Genomic DNA, 20,479 nt, shown 5'->3' on the forward strand with positions numbered 1-20,479 from the left:
AGTTTTGCAATAAAGCCTTAGATATAAGGAGATATCAGTATTTTTCTCATTAAACCGTAACTGCAGACGGTTTAGTCTGGAAACATTTTTATTATAACTATTGTTCACATTTTGTGTATTTAACAACACTTAACATCGATTATAAGGATTCAAATTTTTACAGTGGTTGTTTCTATCCCTAACTCACATTTCAGAACTATTTTGACACACTAATGCTGGGGTTTTGTTTCTTGTGCAAATGGTAAATTATGCCTTTAATAACAAGATACTACCCTCTCGATAATTTGATATCCATTTACTGTACATGTACATGTAATTCATGTATTCAATTTCTGTAAAATATTCATGTTTCTGTTGGAAATGGGGAAAAAAATGAATGAGTGAGTGAATGAATGAAAGCAGCATAGTGTTGGCAATGTGACAAGTTGATAAAGGTAGCAATGAAAAATGTGAAAAATAGAGGGCTTTTTTCTCCTTTTTTCAAAATTCTGCGCACAGTGAGCAAAATGTTCAGTGCCAGGGATGTGGGAAAAATTCAATGCGGGAGACTTATGATTCTCTTTTCATTTTCTTTTTAATTGAATTCAGCCTTACCTTTATTTCCAGCACATATGATGTCTTTTCCTTTACAGATGTACTTTACATTATTACATAAAATCATACCTATAATTATAGTATTTTTGCATAACTTACAAAATACGAATAAAGATACTAAATTGAACTCTTTGTTAATTTCCGTTAAAAGGAAAAAAACGCACAAAAAGGGAAGTAACCGCGCAGTATACGCAGAGAATATGTACACGTTCCTTGGATATGCATACAATGTATGCATGTTTATTATCTAAAGGTGTTATATCCGCATCCACGGTTGCCTTTACACCATCATCATGTACTGATCTGTTTAACAATCGAGGTCTTCTTGTAAATGAGTTTATATAAGTCCACACCGAATTCCAAAATAGATTCGAAAAAAGTCACATTCATTATGCAGCCGAGAGGCCTGAACACCCATTTCCATAACGCGTATAGTATACAAATATTGACTGCTCATAAGGATAGATAGATATCGATAGATAGAGAGGCAAGCGACATGCACAACAAGCGGGCAAGCATCATCAATCAGCTGTTGCTAGGAGATGAATTAAGGGATGAGGAAGACAGATAGACGGAGATATAGATGGATGGAAGAATTGACCGGATAGACAGATAGAAAGGTATTGAGGTATTGAGAGAAAAACAGACAAAAATGAAGACACGTATGGATGGATAAAGGGATAGATGGACAGATAGATAGATGATGGACAGATAGATGGATAGACCGTCAAACATACATAGATATAGAGATAGATAGGTAGATAGATAGATAGACAGATAGATAGGTAGATAGATGGATAGATAATTATGAATGGATAAAAGAACAAAGATAGACTGACATATAGATAGAAACCTAGATAAACATAGAAACAGAAAGATAAAAAGAAATATATAAATAGAAGATAAATAGAACAAATAAAGAGAGAGACTAGGAGAGGTGGATCGATAGAGAAAGGGAGAAGAGTTTGTGGACTGAAGAGGGAATGAACAGACTCTTCAGACTGGTGAGGGAAATGCTGGTTTTAAACAAGAAATCATCTGCATGTAATTATCATAATATTCTCTTCTACTGAACCTCTTGAATAAAACTACGTACATATTCCAGGTACGAACTTCTCATCAGAATGAAGTATTAAATCGCTGACACCACATTATTATCATCATATTAATGCCTAAAACCACCAAATCTTACCTATCGTAGTTTCAAATCCATCACCTCTAAATTTACCGAGAACCCATTACCTCAAAATCTTCTGTGTTTTTCATATTTCAGCCTACGAAAATGTGACGACAAAGATTCGTTATAAAAAAAAATAATAAAAACATGCGTCTCCTTTGCTTCCTAAGTGACAGTTGACAAATTCTTGGAATATTGAGTTCCATGACTTCCATCACACACTAAAGAATAAAACAAAAATACCAATTCAAATAGAAAAGATATTGCTGTTCGTGTACCATTCGAACTCTTGAACATGCTAATAAGAATGATTAAAAAATGAGAAAGTTATTTCAAAATATACTCTCAGACACTTTCAACATACGTTGGTACAGTCATTGATTTCGGTGACAACGAGCTATCTGTAAGTTTAAATACAGATAAGTCAGTATCTGGATTATTCATTTAAACATATTTCGCAGCTATTTCATTTAATAGACAGTTTGCAGTAATATAGAATGCAAATTAGACACGTCTTTTCTTCAGTTTGAAAATTTCAAACTACGACTATCCTGCTAAGTAGCTCAACCGTCTTGTCAAAGCACAAAATATAGAAAACCCTATCTAATATCTGGGTATTGACTTGTCACAAAACAAAAGTCAGATATGCAGAAAAGAATTAAGATACTGAGATAGGTGCTAAGAATTAAAATGTTAATTCAGACGCTCTTATATTGTATTGTTGACATGATACGCTGAAAGACACAAGAATGTGGCATTTATTGGTGAACTACAGAGGGCGCTTTATCAATGGGTACTTTCGCCACTGTGCTCCAATCCTATTAGGTTGACAAGGTAGTGCAGTGCAGCCAGACGGACAGTGTCGGGGACGATCTTATGACAAGATGGCCTGCAGTGCCCTTCGGAAGTCTCCGGACACCTCGCTCTTCACAGCATCGGCCAGACTCTTGCTGTGGTGAGCCCGGTAGCTGTGGGCAATGTCACCGAGATCCAGCTGGTACCCGACGTGACAAGAACCAAATGAAACCAAAAACATTAATGGCAATCATGAATCAGGCGGGTTACAGGCTCCTGGACAACGTGTGCTAGTCATCAGGTAATTCCGAAAGTCTGAGCTCATTTAGTCGTTTTGTGAATGATTTTTTCCCCTTTATTTCTTTGTGCTCTAACTGAGATGGTAACAATTTGCCACGTCACTCCTCTCTCAAAATAGAATATTATTAATGATGATAATAAATCACGATTAAACAATAGCAGAGTCAAGGTTTAGCTGTGTCGCTAACCGAACTCCAAAGAGCTCAGCACACTAAACACAAAACAAAGCAAAACAAAACAAAACAAAACAACAATTAAAATAAGACAACTACACGCCTATCTTAGTCTGGCTGAATCGAACTTCGTGAGAGCCAATCAGATCGAAACTGAGTCGAATTGAGTAAAAACAGCGAGTTGAGATGTATGTGGGTTTGGATCAAGTCTTTGTCAATGTCAAGATGAGACCAATCGGGTATGTCAGGAAAGCTTATCCATACTGATTCCTGGTTTTTTATTGAAAATACGCACTGGTCGTCATTCTAGCATTGATTTTTGTAGTTTGGTGTGTAGGTAGTCTATATTGCACAGCGAAAGTGGCAAATCATTTTTAACAGACGAATGTGCTTCTGTGTGTGTCACCATATACTGTGGTATGTTACTTTCTATATTATGACTACATTAGACCAAGTGAGAAGTAGACTAAACGGGCATTAGACGAAATTGATACTATAGTAGACCAAATGGCCCGAATTCATGAAGGTGGTAGGCCTACAATCTTTCTCCATGGTTTAAACCATGGACAAAGACGGTAGCTTTAGTATCGGGCGCCAAGTGTCGCATGGCCTATTTCGTTACAAAATCAGTCATTTCGTCGACGAAATGTTAACATTAATTTATAACATCATTCTGTCGACGAAATGACTGATTTCGCAACGAAATAGCATAACATTTGTCGACGAAATGACCGATTTCGCAACGAAATAGGCTACGCGACACTTGGCAGCCCATACAAAACTACGGTCTCTGTCCATGGTTTAAACCACGGACAAAGATTGTACCACCTTCGTGAATTCGGGCCCCATGAGTTTAGCCGTAGTGGTGTTAGACGAACTGGAGAGTAGACCATCTGATAGTAGACCAAGTGGCAATAAACCGTTATTTGCGGGTTACTGCCCTCACCTCAGAGCGCATAATGAAGACCCGGATGAGGCAAGCTTCGTCCGTTCCCGCCCCTTTCATGGCCTTATGGAGCTTGTCAACGTAGTATTCCACGGGACCGTTGATGAATCGCACTAGAGGGACGAGTATTATGGAAGACAAATTCACGTGGCATCAAAGAAGATATTGACGGTATAGTCTAACAAAATAGTCTACCAGCATTCTAGTAGTATTATGTAGCCCGAGGGTGTGGATAATGATAATGATATGTGAAGCGAATGCTTTACAGAATTTTACGGGCAGAATCCTTTTCGTGGCCTAATTTATGCAGCCGTGACTATGAAACAGCAAACAAAAGCAACGATCATTTCTTAAGTCAACTGATGATCAGTAAAATGTTTTGGTGGTGGGCAAAGTGAATCTAGAAGTAAATAAAATTTAGTACAAATAGAGTTTATGCAAACAAACATTTGGCATATGAAATGGAGGAAAAAACGCTGGACAGATTGACAGACAAACAAATAAACAAACAGTCAGGGAGGCATTCAGACGGACAGATCGTCCGACCGCCCGACCGACCGACCGACAGACAGACAGACAGACAGACAGACAGACAGGCAGGAAGGCAGTCAACAAGACATACACACAAACACACAGAAAGACAGCCACATACAGACAGGCTAAACAGACAGACAGACGGAGAGAGACCCAAACAGACAGACAGACAGATAAACGGACGGACGGACAGATATACAGAAGAATGAAGATGAGGCTAAAGACCACCCCAAGATGGCAGGTGTGTAAATTCTTACCGATGTTGAGGTATCCCGTCTTGACGTTTCCGGACATCTCACTCTTAATGGCGTCCACGATAGAAGTCCCTGTCAGCTAAAAGGTTGCATGAAAATAATGACGTCATTATTTCCGTTTACCAATGACGAAATTTAGTTCAAAGTCACATGGTTTATGTGTACTTCCTTTATGTGTATCATGAATGTATGTGTGAATGCTTGTTATGCACATTTGTGATTTATCGCTATACAATAGGTTAACAAAGTTTGTCTTTCCGATTTTGGTGTTCGTTTCTTCTTCCTTTTCTTTTTTTCTTCTGATAATTCATCTTTAATCAAGTCATTTTGTTTTTCACCTTGATGCTTCATGTTTTTGATGCAGAGCAAACAGGGGAGTGTGATCATCAAGCTCGCGAAACTGACAAGACTCCACTGCTGTCATACTTATTGCAAAAACACAAATAAAAAAAAAAGCAAACACGCATTAAACTCTAGTTAGCATCATCTACTGTCTGATAAAGATCAATTCCAATGTACACGAAGTTATCAGTGCATGAGTAATGATCGCTATCGTGCATGTATTGAACCTAACACATTATCAATGAAAATGAATACTCATACGATAAATCCAACCGCTGTTCCTATATTGTGTCATGCTGTTGTTTCCGAAACTTACCGAGCCGTAAGCCGCGAAAACCTGCCGAAGATGCTCGGCACTCCGTCCAACGATAATCCGCTGGAATTCGGATTCGTCCGTGCCGAACTGGGCAGCTCCCGCCTGACAGAGGGAGACAAATACACAGCGAAGGAAATAATAATTATAATGTCTATGTTAGCCAGCTCTCCTTATCGAAACTCTGAAGAATTAACTCACATCAGCTAGAGACAGAGTTACAGGGAGTCTATACTAGCAAAGCTATGGCATTCTGTCCACTCTTGTTTTTATCATCAAACATAAACCTACGTGACCCGCAACATGAGAGGTATGATATGGATTCTCAATTCTTGGTTGACAACCGAGGTAACAACAGACAAAGAAAAAAAAATCATAATTTCACCAGGTTGAGGTATCAGACCATTGCTGAAGGTGGGTCGTTATTTTGAATTCTCAATTCTTATTCTTATCAATTCACTGTGTAAGAAAGAATCATTTGTGGTATCATTTGGAAGAAAAATACAATTAGCCACAGGTGAGAAGTGACAAGTAGACAGAGAAATCGCGTGACCATAAAGTGCCGGCATTATAAAAATCATATTTCACAATACTATCATCAAAACTTTTACTCCCGATTCTGATTTGATGAATTCTACTCGTTTCTTTCTTAATGCCCTCGACTGCTTGCACTTTAAATGAGCTTTCTTGTCGGACTCAACTTATTTCCAGTGCTACTTCAGGGTTTCATTTCATTGTTTCCTTTTCATTTCTTTTGTAAAAAAGAATAAATGAATGAATAAAGAGGGGCCCGCGCCCGGTGCCCCCCCCCCCCCCCCCCCTCTGCATCCGCCACTAATCCGTAAAAGATCACTCTTCGTTGCTTACATCGTAGAGGGCTTTAGCGTCGGCCTGGACTTTGGTGGGGTCAACTCCAGCACCCTCATCCCGGGCTCCCTACAGGTACGTAAAAATGAGATTGAGGTGAAAATGGATTATTCGTTTTCTTTAAGCATCGAAAAGCCAACAGCCTACTATACAATACACCTTTATCGTCATCCTAAACTCACAAGAATTGTTCAGTGCAATAGAAGGTAGCTATATAGGAGTAGCGAATGAAAACGCTCCTGAATAAGGTCATACTAAGCACTCATGTGAAAGATCGACATAACAGAGTAATCAACACGCACAAAATCAGTGCCTCAACCTACGAATCTGTTCAATTTATCGCCTACAGAACAAATGAAATAGATAAAGAGGAAAAAAAGGAAATAATTACGCTTCGCATTACAAACTTTCATCACTTTGCTATGATATCAGCTGTTTAAAGAGTATAATTGTATTATTTGATGATTACCATGCAGCCACAATGCCACATGATGACAAATGTCTTAAATGAGATAATGACCAAGAAAGAAACTCTTTCTCGCATATTTTGGGAAGCCCACTAAAAGGAGAGAAGATTACTACATTGAAACATATTACATAAAAATTTAAAGTTATTGTGAAAAATGTATGATAGACTGTACGAGAACTTTATCATGTTTAATGGAACAGTGTACATTATCAAGATGTATTTATTTGGTATAACGTTCGGGTTGCCATACAGGTAGCACAGCTATGTGAAAGGTAAATACAGAAGAATAGATATGGTAAATTGATTGTTTAATATATTTTAATAGCAGATAAAATATGTCCACATACCACCGAGAGTCCAACCAAAAGTCGCTTCAGGTCCCCGCTAGTGTCACTCTTCAGATCGCTCTCGAGGTCACCAAACTTTGCTGCAGTCACAACAACAAAGACAATTGAATTCCATTCAATTCAATTTTTATTTCATATTTTTCGTATATAATAATAATAATAATACATACATACAATTTCTATAGCGCCGTTCTCCACTTTGATTAAATGCTCAAGGCGCTTATATGAATACTACATCAAAAGTAGTAGCACAAGTTCTTGTACCTTGTCAATAATGTACAAAACAAAAACAAAAAACAATATACAATGTAAATACATGGTATATTCAGTAATTATAATAATAATTAGTCGAAATCTTGGGTTGGGTTGTACAAAGAAAAATATGACGGGACATACATGAGAGCAAGCTTGTTTGGCTGTAAGCCCCGAGTAATCAGTGTTTGTGAAAGTGAAACGGAGAACTGATAAAAGTTAAGACGAGGTGATTTAATTAAACCAAAAAGGGAAGCCGGAAATGCTTATATGATTAAAAAAAAAAAACAAAGAAAAAAACCTATGGTAAAATTTGAACCATAATTGTGACAAACGAACGTGAAAGGGAAAAAAATGTTTTTCCTCTTCCCCCATTTTTGTGATTGTAAAAAAACAAAACAAATAAAACCAATTTAGACTATGAGAATATTGATGACTCATTATGATAAAGCAGAGTTTGTACAGAATACGAAGGCATTTCAAGTTGCCAGTACCCTTTGAATATGGATTATTCATCTGGCAGGGCGCTCTGGGCCCCGTTTCACAAAACTCGTTATCTTTATTAAGTAACGATAGTTGTTACAAGCTACTGAACTCCATGAATCTGATTGGCTGAGAGCAAATCTATCATAGAAACGTGGCAGTTGTTGCTGATAACAAGTTTTATGAAACGGGACTCTGGTCCATCAGTGTCAACACTGCAGAGGCTATATACCCTGGATAAAGAGGACCATATTATAATAATAATCATCATTATAATCTGTAGAGAAAAACAAATGATATTAAACTCGCATGTATTCCCTCAGTCAACAGGGAAAAAAATTTATCAGTTTTAGTGCTTTTCTAGTTTCCCTAGTTTTGTTTTCCTATGGCTGGTCTACTAGATAAGACCAGTAAAAAATATCCAGTAGTTATATCAACACACACACAAACACACACAAATACTCATACACGTATATTCATTATATGCACATATTATTATAACACTTTTGTCTAGGACCCAAGTCTATTTTTTCTGTCTCTGAACAAAAATTCGTCTTCATTAAATTATTGTTACATGTATATCCTAAAAGACTATTTGTTTCTTACCCGTCTTGTAGGCCTTCTTGATCTCTGCAATTTGCTGTCATTATGAGAACAACAAAAAGAAAAAAAAAATGATAAAAACAAACCCGAACAATGAAAATTATTCAGACTCTAACAACTAAGGTTTTGATGAAGTAACGAAGTATGTAGAAGTCATACTACCAACATCCGCTTACACACAAAAAATGATGTAAAACAAAAGAATGATACACTACTTGGGTGTTGAATAGTCATCAAGAAAAAACAAATTCTTAACAATGAATTAGAATCAGCTCAGTGCAAATCGTCTTTAATGGGGGTTAGACGTGTCATTTGGCAATGGACAAGTTTCGTACCTAATGGTTATACTATGTACATGCTAAAATGATTTTCTTGTGATCCCTGTTAAAGCAGACAGAATAACTGTCACGTTAGTTTTCATGCAATATCACCATTTTTTCAGTTTGACGTCGAAAAGGTATTTAAAGACAGAATGAAAAGAAATGCCTCAAACGTAAATTATTTGAGACTATCAATAAGCATGATTATTTCTTTGTAGGGTTGTGACGTCATCGGACGCCATAGCACTTGTGTTATTTGATTCCAGATGTACATTGTATATTGGTTACGGAATTTGATTTTACACGGATCTATAGTCAAACTGAAACCAGGTTTTAAGATTGCAGAATTTGATTTTACACAGGTCAATAGTCGAGCTGAAGTCCCCTAGCCTGGTTTAGAAATTGGAAGCTCCTAAAATTTCATAATCTGGTTGTTGCTTTCATTTTTTTTAATCATTCTTACAGCGCCAAAGGGCTCTGACCACGCACCATGGAGAGAATGTTTGAAATTATGTCAGGCAACTCACCGCGTTGTTTCGGGCACAAAGGATTTCTAGAATAGCGTCCTCATCGGTCCCCAGACCCTTAGAGAGAGAGAGAGAGAGAGAGAGAGAGAGAGAGAGGGATAGAGAAAGATCGGTGGCAAGTTGACGCAAGTGACGCAGTCATAGGACTCAGCCCAGAATGCAATTTATTCTATTTTCAATCTTATTACTACTCTTTCCTTACGATTATTTCAATTTAAACAAGATACATGATTGCAAAAAAAAAGAGCATATACACACAATGTCAATTAGGGAACAGAAACAAGAGTAACATGAAGGGGAATATCCTAAAAGAACCGTTTTGAAAATGTGTCTTTGCATGATATATATATATATATATATATATATATATATATATATATATATATACTCACACGATGTATGGATATACGATAACTCGGTAAGTCGACAAGCGGCCTATATCTACAGAAGTAAGCAGGCAATCTGACGAGTAATTTTATCTATATACACGCCAAGAGCTTAGTTATAGCATGACAAGGCTCTGATGACGCATAATATTACATGTTTCTAACTCATGAAGCTAGATGACCATCACGACTTTCCGACCAAGTAATATCTCGCTGACTCATAATTGTACAACGCATGCTGAGCAAACTAAAACCCAAACCCACATTCCGTGTTCCGTATTACCGTATAGTATATTCCTGCCTTGGTATCGCCCTGGTATCTGATCAAATTGATAAGATCCGCACTGATATTGAGTTTGTCCTCTCCTGCGGGTTCGTTTTGTGACGTCACATGATTGACAATGGTTAAAGGCGCCTATCACCTCTTCCGCTCTCATTAAAAAAGATAAGAAAAAAAAACTTAACAAAAACAAACAAACAAACAAAAAACCAACAACGAAGCTAGTCATTGACTGATAGGCAGACTGCCTATGCCAAATCCATGGATATCTCAAGCTGATTATCAAGTGACGAAGATTTCGTGTCGCCTGATTCTGAACATGTTTCAGTGCTTGGATTTCGCTTTGTATATCATTGACTGATGCTATATACATAGACATTGATGTGTTCATTTCTACAGACTTCAGACTTCATTTGGTGCTGTTTTGGAAGAGGACAGAAAAAAAGTCATTATCATTAAATGATGTGAAGTGGAGCCTTTTCTGACTTTGCGAACATCCTTCCTCTTATTAAAAGTACTCCACAAAATAATCATGCTAGAATAATACTTATCATGGTATGATATGCATGTGTGCGTTCGTGTATATGTAACAGTGATAATCAACTGAACTACCAGGTTGACTATCACTGACTATGATGTTTTACAAGACCACTAAACAAGCAAGCATGGTATTAAATCTTTAAGTCCCACAGTCCCCCCCCCCCCCCCAAGTGCCATGTCTAGAGGCACAACCACTGCTGCCATGCAGGGAACTCGAACCAGGTATAACTTGATTCAGAGTCCGTAGTTTTATCCACACCATCTTCTTTCCGGTTCCCACCATACCTTCATGGCCTTCTTCAGACACCGTGCGTCGTACATGGCAGGCGCGTCCATCAGGCCCACGATGACATCTTCGAAGTCGCCGCTGAGCTCGCTCTTGAGATCATCGATCAGATCCTGTGAGACAAGAAAGTAAAGATGGTCATTCAACGTTCGTTCTGCAAACAGGGAGTCTTCTAGAACTCGTGGGTTCTTTGTTTGTTTCAGTGCTGTTATTGTTGTAAGGTGATTGATGCAGATCGGGCATTGGTCAAGTTACTGACTTTTATACTGGTCAGATTAAAAAGACGGTCTTTAAAATCCTGCAAGTCATTGGTCGTAGGCCTACAGTTAAATAAGTTGGTCATTCAATAGGTCACAACGCCTGTGTGTAATTGGTCAAAATACGATCAATATTACTCAAGCGGATCGTCTGGTTTGGTTCGGTCGCTGCGCTGGTTTGTGTTATTGTGTTATGAATGCTGACCTGGTAATGGTAATGGTCAAGAACTGGCCACACTTGGTTTTAATGAAATGATGAGATTGATCTTTGAAGACGGTTCATAGTTATTTAGTCCTATAATCCTGGTCCCATTATGGGTAATTTCTCATTATTTGGTCTAACGAGTCACTATCCTTCCTTCGGATAATTTCTGTCTGCGCATCACTGGTCCTAATTGTGTTTAATCAACGAGTTATTTTGAGTCGTATCGTGGATACTGTCATTATGTACTTCGCATGATGAATCGTTATAGGCAAACTCTTCATTTGCACATACTTGGATCGCGCCTTTTAGACGTAGAACAGGGTATAGGTCATCGTATGGGAGTCAAAAAGGTGTCAGATGTAGTGTGCAAACGCTCTGACCATGACGATGACCCATACCTTCCTTCGTGCTCCGACGATCAGATGGAGGCTTTACTTCGTGTAATATTATTACAATGGGAGACTTGTTAAGCTGGAAGGCGTCGTACAAAATATTCTGTACACGTTCAAGTCATCTTTTATCTAATGTTGACTTTACTATTATCTATTCTTCCTCATCCCTCTCCCTTTCCCCCTTTTCTTTTTCTTCTCCTTATCTACTATCATCCTTCTTTTCATTTTTATTTTCTTATTCTTATCATCATGCTAATTATAATTGTTATTGTTAATCATCATCAATATCACTACCTAGTACTATCACTTTTATCTCTACCATTATCACAATCATGTTCTTATGATGAATTGACATTACTCCTATAGTAATTGGCTTGGGTTCTCAGTCACGGCATAAGAGTCGCAGGCTATGGAGCCTCTTCTAATTGCGTTGTCACAATCGTGTTCTTGTTGACTTGACATTACTGGTGTATTCATTTAACTTCTCACTGTTTTTCCCCTATGGAGTCACAATATTGTAACTGATCTGGGGTATGAACGCAACTCTTCGGTATGTATTATCTATCTGCACTATACAAAAGGATGAACTGAAAGAAATTGGCTCGAGTTTCTCTGTCACAGTATAAGAGCCGTAAGGAGCCTCTTGAATAAAGTAGCTACGTTGTCACTGGTTGAGACCTACCCTCCCGAAAGCAGTCTTGTAGTGAGCCTTGATTTCCTGGCGCTGTGCGTTGCTACGGTAGCAGAGGACATCTATGATGGCCTTCTCATTGGTACCTTGAGTGGAATAGAGAGAGAACAGTACAGAGATTTTATGATTATAGTTAAGACCATCTGACTGTTCAGACATCACTGCTGACTCATGTATAATAATAGAGAGGTAATAGCATTTTGATTTCCTTTGAAGCAACAATACAACAAGATTGCTTTGTTTTGAGTTTTCTCAGCCATTTCAAAACCGCTTTTCATCAAACCAACTTTTGATGCCTCTTAGAGTTGTATGCTCTTTCATATTTCATATAAGTGGATTCCAATTACCTCACAAAGAGTTAAAACCGAATCTCCATCTCAACCAAAACTACAAAATGGAAGAAGAAAGGGCAATGAAGCACCCCTTCAAAGGAGAAAAAAGGAGATAGAAAGAAAGATAAATAAAAGAAGGAAAAGAAGAAAATATACGAAACTGCGGAGATTCATACTCGTGACAATGTGATAAAGCCAAACCCTTGAGAGTCAAAGTAATATACTCGAGAAAAAAGTACAGGAAGAAGCATTCATCATTTCCCGTTCTCTGGACAAACACTTCCTGGTGGTATTTCTAACTACTTTCACAACTACTGCCTTAATGCACAGGCTGTACTACAGGCAGACTACGTTGGGATCTTATGGTTGCCGAGAGGTCAAATGCGTATCTAATTGTGTTTTTGATTACTATAATATTATATCATGAGTACAAGGGATAGAATGTAATAATGCGTTTTGAAAATTAGAGGTGTCAGATTCTGATGTCAGAGTTAAACATACTCTCTTAATTGTTTGTAATTGTGTGCTTTGATCTGTCTTTGTCTCGTCCCGTTCTTTACGTTTTGCCTGTTTTGAACATATTGGCCCGAATTCACGAAGATTGAACCCATGGTTTTAACAAACCATGGACATGTTGTATGGAGCGCCAAGTGTCGCATGACCTATTTCGTTACGAAATCAGTCATTTCGTCGACGGATCATTTCGTCGATTAGAAGAAAAAAAAAAGGACATTTCATTTCTGGCTGCTGCATACCATATATGCACTTATTGTCTATTTGAAGAACTTGCTTCCAAAAGGCGCTAAATCCATCAGGCGCTAAATCCATCATTTTTCAAAGGATTTAGCGCCTTTTGGTTGCAAGCTCTTCATTTATTTTTGCTACTTTATATTTTACTGCTCAAGTGATATGAATGTAAACACGGTAACTGTATTCTAATGTCGATGTTTGTATTTCTTTTTAACTTGTTCATTGCGTCGGTGAAATGACGAAACGTGAAAGACATTACTTTCTCACCCCTTTCAATCATTCTTTCTTCCACTCTCGTTCTTTCTCACTAATCTCTCTCCCTCCATTTTCTTGAGAAGAAGTGGCGACAATTTTTTTTAAGCGAGAAATAAAAGCAGATCATTTAAGCTTTCACTCCCTGCTCCTCTGACAATACATTCAGACTGAAACACAGACCAGGAAGAGACACTCTCCGTTCGACCCGATAGACTTGTTATCTTCTGCTCAAGAATAGAAACACATACTAGATAGATATATAAATAGATAGATAGATAGACAGATAGATAGATAGAGAAGTAGATAGAAAGATAAATAGATAGATAGATAGATAGATAGAGAAGTAGATAGATAGATGGATAGATAGCTAGATAGATAGATGGGTAGGTAGATAGATAGATAGATAGATAGGTAGGTAGATAGATAGATAGGTAGATAGATATATAGATAGATAGGTAGATAGATAGATAGATAGATAGATAGGTAAATAGATATATAGATAGATAGGTAGATAGATAGATAGGAAGATGAATAGATAGATAGATAGATGAATATATGGTTGGATAGAAAGAGAGATAGATAGACAGAGAGAGATAGAAATATGGAGAAAGCAAGTTCATATCAGTTGCCCAATAATGGAAGAGTAAACGAGATACGTAGCATAAACACGCCATGGAGAATAATAAAAAAAAACCAAAACAAATAAAACAAAACAAAACAAAACAAATAAAACAAAACGAAAGATTTTCTTACCAAGTCCTTTCATAGCTTTTCTCAAAGCTTGCGCATCGACGTCCTTGTCGAAATGTGGCAAAGGGACAATCGTTGGCTGCGTGGGAAAGAGACAAACGTGAGATAATTATAACAACGTATCGTCATGAACATGTAGTAGTGTACAAAGTGGATGTGACACCTGTTCGGCCCAAGACATTGAAAAAGAAGATGGGTCGAGGGTGGGACGATGGCGCTTGAGGCGAGGGGAAGAATAAAGTTTACTTTTTACTTTAAGTTTGATATCACTGGTAGTGGTGATTTGTTTTGTTGTTAGAATGTTTAACATGTTGTTCGGCCACCAGATTTCTCTCCCTTCCATAATAGTATCATAGTAATCATGTTTTATCCAGCCGCCCTTGCTACCCAACTGTTGCATCACCCTCTTCGCGTATATTCAATCTTGCCTAGATGGATCGGTTTTCTTAACCTTCTTACTCAATTTCCATACATAACTTCATAACAAAGGGTGTTAGTGACAAAATACGGTCAAGAGTGAAACGATGCTAAATTCGGGACGAATTGACAGGGTAATCAAAAAATAAGCGCAAGATTTCTTGGAATTTGCATCTCATTGTTGATTGTGATAATCAGTGGAATTTTTTGTCCATACGGGCAAAAAATCTCGAGTGCAAATGCATCGAGATCTCAATCCCACTAATTCACCTATAAAGATGTGTGAATTCCACTAATGTTCATAAACTGGAACAGAAACCGTCCTAGTCATATCAAACACATTTCGCGCACAGAATAGTTGTTGCTACTTCGGGTAAGCCTTTGAGGTTGTCTAGTTAATTTCAGTTGATTTGTTAATTTGAATGCATACCGAACGCAGTCCATGGGTCAACAGAATATCTAATATGAAAGTTTAACAACATTCAATACGACAGTGCGGGTATTTTCAACACTTTTAATAAATTGTGACAGGGTACTTGTACTCATTGTCTGTTTGACGAGGTCTTTATTTCCAATGTAATATTAGGCGTTTTCACATCAGCCCGATAAAAATCCAAGCTCGAGATATTTTTTTAACTTACCAAGTCAGAAAATAGCACGCTATTTCGAAACATCGGACTGATGTGAAAACGCCTATTGAGTAAGTTCTGAGCTAGTACTATGAATATACACTCAGGTCAGAGTACACTGAAATACATAACAAAGGTTTTCTATCCATATACCGGGAACACATCACACAATCTATCCAACAAAAGTCGTGATGGTTATAAACAAAATTCCGATGCATTGTTTGAGGTGTTCTGGCCGAGTGGACAAGAGCGTTCGTCTCTGGCGTGGTGGTTTAGGCTTGTAGCTCCAATAGTCTGGGTGCCAAAGCCATTTTTTGGGCCTAACCTTGTTTTAAAGTCCACCCAATGTTTTTTGATGGTTTTACCCTATTTCGAGGGTGCTGAATCCGAATCTGGATGATGCAAGTCATGCATCCTTGAGGGTTTTGAGATATTTAAGATGGCCGCCAAAATGGCCGCCAAAACCGGAAATTCCCATGTATTTCCTTGTAAATGGTGAGAAATTGAGAACAATTGATGGTTTTACCCTATTTCGAAGTTGCTGAATCCGAATCTGGATAATGCAAGTCTTGCATTCTTGAGGGTTTTGAGATATTCAAGATGGCCGCCAAAATGGCCGCCAAAACCGGAAATTCCCATGTATTTCCTTCTAAATGGTGAGAAATTGAAAACAATTGAAAGTTTTACCCTATTTCGATGGTGCTGAATCCGAATCTGGATGATGCAACTCTTGCATCCTTGAGGGTTTGGAGATATTCAAGATGGCCGCCAAAGTGGCCGCCAAAATGACTGCCAATTAAAACCAGAAATTCCAATGTATTTCCTTCTAAATGGTGATAAATTGAAAACAATTGATGGTTTTACCCTGTTTGGAGGGTGCTGAATCTGAATCAGGATGATGCAACTCCGGCATCCTTGAGGATTTTGAGATATTCAAGATGGCCACCAAAATGGCCGCCAAAACCGGAAATTCTCACGTATTTCATTTTCAATGGTGAGAAATTGAAAACAATCGATGATTTTACTCTATTTCGAGGGTGCTGAATCCAAATCTAGATGATGGAACTTTTGCATCCTTGACGATTTTGAGATATTCAAGATGGCCGCCAAAATGGCTGCCCAAATCAGAAATTCCTATTATTCCTTTCTAATGGTTAAAAATTGAAAACAATTGATGGTTTTACCCTATTTTGACAGCGCTGAATCCAAATCTGGATGATGCAAGTCTTGCATCCTTGAGGATTTTGAAATATTCAAGATGGCCGCCAAAATGGCCGCCGAAATGACCGCCAGTTAAAACCAGAAATTCCTATGTATTTCCTTCTAAATGGTAAGAAATTGAAAACAATTGATGGTTTTACCCTGTTTGGAGGGTGCTGAATCCGAATCTGCATCTCCTGCATCCTTGAGGATTTTGAGATATTCAAGATGGCCGCCAAAATGGCCGCAAAACGGAAATTCCTACGTATTTCATTCTCAGTGGTTCAAAATTGAGAACAATTGATGGTTCTATCCTATTCCGATTTCAAAATGGCCGTCAAAACCGGAAGTTTCCACGTATGTCAATTTTAATGTTTCGCAATTGAGAACAATTTTATCGATGATTCTACCCTATTTCGATCACTGTGCTGAATGCGAATCTGGACGATACCACCCTTACATCATTGAGCGTTTGGAGATATTCAAGATAGCCGCCAAAATGCTCGCCAGAATGGTGAGAAATTGATAACATGGATGGTTTTACTCTATTTCAGGTTTTCGTCAATGGCAAAATCTAAACCAAACTATACTCTGCTGATAAACGAACGTATATTGTACATCCCAGTTTGAACTTGCTGTACAGTGAAACCAGCTTTACCGGATATCTTGGAGTTTGTAAGATACAGCTGTGACAGGAATGAATCCTGCAAGACTTCAGATGCGGTTGAATATTTGAAAGATTACACTGTTTCATCTACATATTATCATGGATATGTTTTGAACTCTAACAATCAGTGGACAAGACATACCCAGCTCGATCATATTGTGATAGTGATGTAGGGAAGTTTACTGAGATTCCCAACTTTACCTGTTTTCATCCATGAACAGTTTTAATCGTTTCATCCATGAACACTCACATTGGTTAATTGGTTTTTATTGGTGGTTCTTGATGACATTGTTGAAGACAAGAGTTGGACATTTTTATTGTTCTGCTTCAAATTTTTCTTCAATATGATGTAATATCATATATATATATATATATGTACATATATATATATGGGGCGACAAACCTCGTATCTACAAAATGTCACATGTTCAGGAGAGAAAAACAAAAACAAAAACAAAAAGCAAACAAACATGGCAGCCAAAGCACTATTACAAATGAGAGGACCCTTCCTTTGACATGCCATGGTAGCTTCATTTTTTGGGGTAAGACAGCTAAGCTTTGGACAGGACATCATTAACTGATTATCTGACTGTTTATTCAAAAAAGTCGTTTTCACTAAAATTTCAGATACAGGGTCTTGTCGCCCAAGCGACGATATCATATATATATATATATATATATATATATATATATATATATATATACATACACACGAGGGGATGGAAAAATCAAAGGTAACGCGCAGTAAAAAAAAAATCAAACAAACGACAACATGTAAGGTAATAGTTGATAGTACTTACGAATATCATAATCACGCAGAGTGCTTTTGAAATTACCCTTATATTGATATCTACTATAGTGGTCATGGATGCAACCATTTCTAGTGACGTAATCAGAACATGCTACAAGTTTCATAAGAGTACGCGGTGAGATTCAAAAGAATACAAGACAAATTTCAACACCAAATACCAGCAGGCCATAACTTAATATTACTCTTATAGCCAATAAGGATTAACTTCACATCAGTCCGCGGAGCCCTTATTGGCTATCACAGGCATTACTTTATAACAACTGTGCATGAAAACAAATTCAGTCTTATCTTTGTGTTTGTACGTTTCAGTATGATGTCAATATCATTTTCTCTTTCCATCACGTGTTAAAGTTCCGTTTGAGACATATCGGAATACCTCAGTATATTACAATACCATTGTGACAGTCATTTTGGATGCCATTAATTGTTGGTTGATTTGACAAATTTGCTCAACCGACATGTCCGAGTTGAATTCAAGAATACGGATTATTGCTTGTAATCCCTCGCTTCACGTTATAGCACAATATTTCACAATCTATAAGAAAATATCAAGGAATTTCCGTTTATACAGGACATTTGTAAATATCTCAAAACCTTCAGCACCCTCGAAATGGGGTGAGACCATCACTTTATTTTCAAATTTTCACCATTTAGAAAAAAAAAATATTAACATTGGAATTTCAATTTCTGCCAATTATTTTAGCGGTCATTTTGGACATCTGAAAACCCTAGGGGGTGCAAAAATGGCAACAAAAAAATGTCGAGGGTGCTGAATATGGTCTCAAAAATTTCAGTATTGACAGTTATTTTGGCGGTCATCTTGGAATTCTCAAAACCCCCAAAACACAAGAGTTGCATCAACCAGGTTCGGATTCAGCACCCTCAAAATAGGGTAAAACCATCAATTGTTTTCAATTTTACACCATTTAGAACGAATTAGGGGGCCTACATGGGAATTTCCGTTTTTGAAGGCTATTTGGGGGCCATTTTGGCGGCCATCTTTATCATCTCAAAACCATCAAGGATGCAAGAGCTGTATCCTGCAGCTTCAAATTCAGCAAACTCAAAATAGGGTAAGACCATCAATTTGTTTTAAATTTTACACAATTTAGAAGGAAAAGGGGGGTCTACATGTGAGTTTCCATTTTTGGCGGCCATTTTGGTGGCCATCTTTATTATCTCAAAACCCTTAAGGATACAAGAGTTTTATCAACATTCTGATCCAGCACTCTCGAACTAGGGTAAAACCATCAACAGCTTGTCAATTTCTCACCATTTAGAAGGAAATGCAGGGGAATTTCCGGTTTTGGCGGCCATTTTGGCGGCCATCTTGCGCGCAAGAGTTGCATCATGCAGATTCGAATTCACCACCGTCGAAATAGCTTCGAACTATCAATTGTTTTCAATTACTCACCATTAAGAAGGAAATCTAGGAATTTCCGGTTTTGGCGGCCATTTTGGCGGCCATCTTGAATATCTCAAAATCCTCAAAGATGCAAGAGTCGCATCAGCCAGATTCGGATTCAGCACCCTCGAAATATCTTAGAACCATCAATTGTTTTCAATTTCTCATCATTTAGAAGGAAATACATGGGAATTTCCGGATTTTGGCGGCCATTTTGGTGGCCATCTTGAATATCTCAAAATCCTCAAGGATTCAAGAGTTGCATCATCCAGATTTGGATTCAGTACCCTCGAAATAGGGTAAAACCATCAATTGTTTTCAATTTCTCACCATTTAGAAGGAAATACATGGGAATTTCTGTTTTGGGCGGCCATTTTGACGGCCATCTTGAATATCTCAAAACCCTCAAGGATGCAAGAGTTGCATCATGCAGATTCGGATTCAGCACACCCGAAATAGGGTAAAACCATAAAAAAACATTAGGTGGACGGTAAAACAAGGTTCAGCCTTTGGCACCCAGACTACAAGGCATGCGTTCGTGGGTTCGAGCCTGTGCGAAGCCCGACACGTTTCCCCTTGGCAAGGCACGTTATCCACATTGCTGTTCTTAGTAGTCCATGGGCCAGGCCAGATATTGGTACCATCTGAGGTGGCAAAACCTTTTTGGTGTCATTTTGTTTGTCAGGCATAGATATGCTTATCAAGCTATGATAGCATTTCCAAATGAGTAGCTTAGTCATAGTAACTGAATTTTTAACCAATTTGGTCTCGTTGTTATATCCCTATACTTCTGAATCGAAACTAACCGCTATACAAAGAAGAGCACTGCCTTCTGTATGTTCACAGGTGTTCTATTGTAAACGCGGTGCGCTTAGTCTTTATTCAAGGCAGCGAAGGGAATATCCAAAGGTTATGATGTCCACAGCGCTT

General features: G+C 37.9%; 1 protein-coding gene across 1 annotated transcript in view; it reads right to left on the reverse strand.

The window, feature by feature from the left end:
- Positions 1-555: 555 nt before the first annotated feature.
- Positions 556-20,479, reverse strand: part of LOC139720528 (annexin A13-like) — a 33,085-nt gene continuing 13,161 nt past the window's right edge. Inside the window, exons 2-12 of the mRNA XM_071631881.1 lie at positions 14,424-14,499; positions 12,325-12,419; positions 10,788-10,901; positions 9,297-9,353; positions 8,453-8,486; positions 7,112-7,191; positions 6,296-6,364; positions 5,432-5,533; positions 4,777-4,852; positions 3,986-4,098; positions 556-2,765 (exon numbers count right to left, since the gene is read on the reverse strand). Of these exons, the coding sequence (XP_071487982.1) occupies positions 2,646-2,765; positions 3,986-4,098; positions 4,777-4,852; positions 5,432-5,533; positions 6,296-6,364; positions 7,112-7,191; positions 8,453-8,486; positions 9,297-9,353; positions 10,788-10,901; positions 12,325-12,419; positions 14,424-14,499 (936 nt within the window). The 3' untranslated portion in view covers positions 556-2,645. The remainder of the gene's footprint in view (positions 2,766-3,985; positions 4,099-4,776; positions 4,853-5,431; positions 5,534-6,295; positions 6,365-7,111; positions 7,192-8,452; positions 8,487-9,296; positions 9,354-10,787; positions 10,902-12,324; positions 12,420-14,423; positions 14,500-20,479) is intronic.

The sequence above is a fragment of the Diadema antillarum genome, unplaced genomic scaffold, assembly GCF_040938485.1.
Source record: "Diadema antillarum isolate AM-2024a unplaced genomic scaffold, OU_Dant_1.0 scf00000128, whole genome shotgun sequence".
In the NCBI taxonomy this organism is placed as follows: Eukaryota; Metazoa; Echinodermata; class Echinoidea; order Diadematoida; family Diadematidae; genus Diadema; species Diadema antillarum.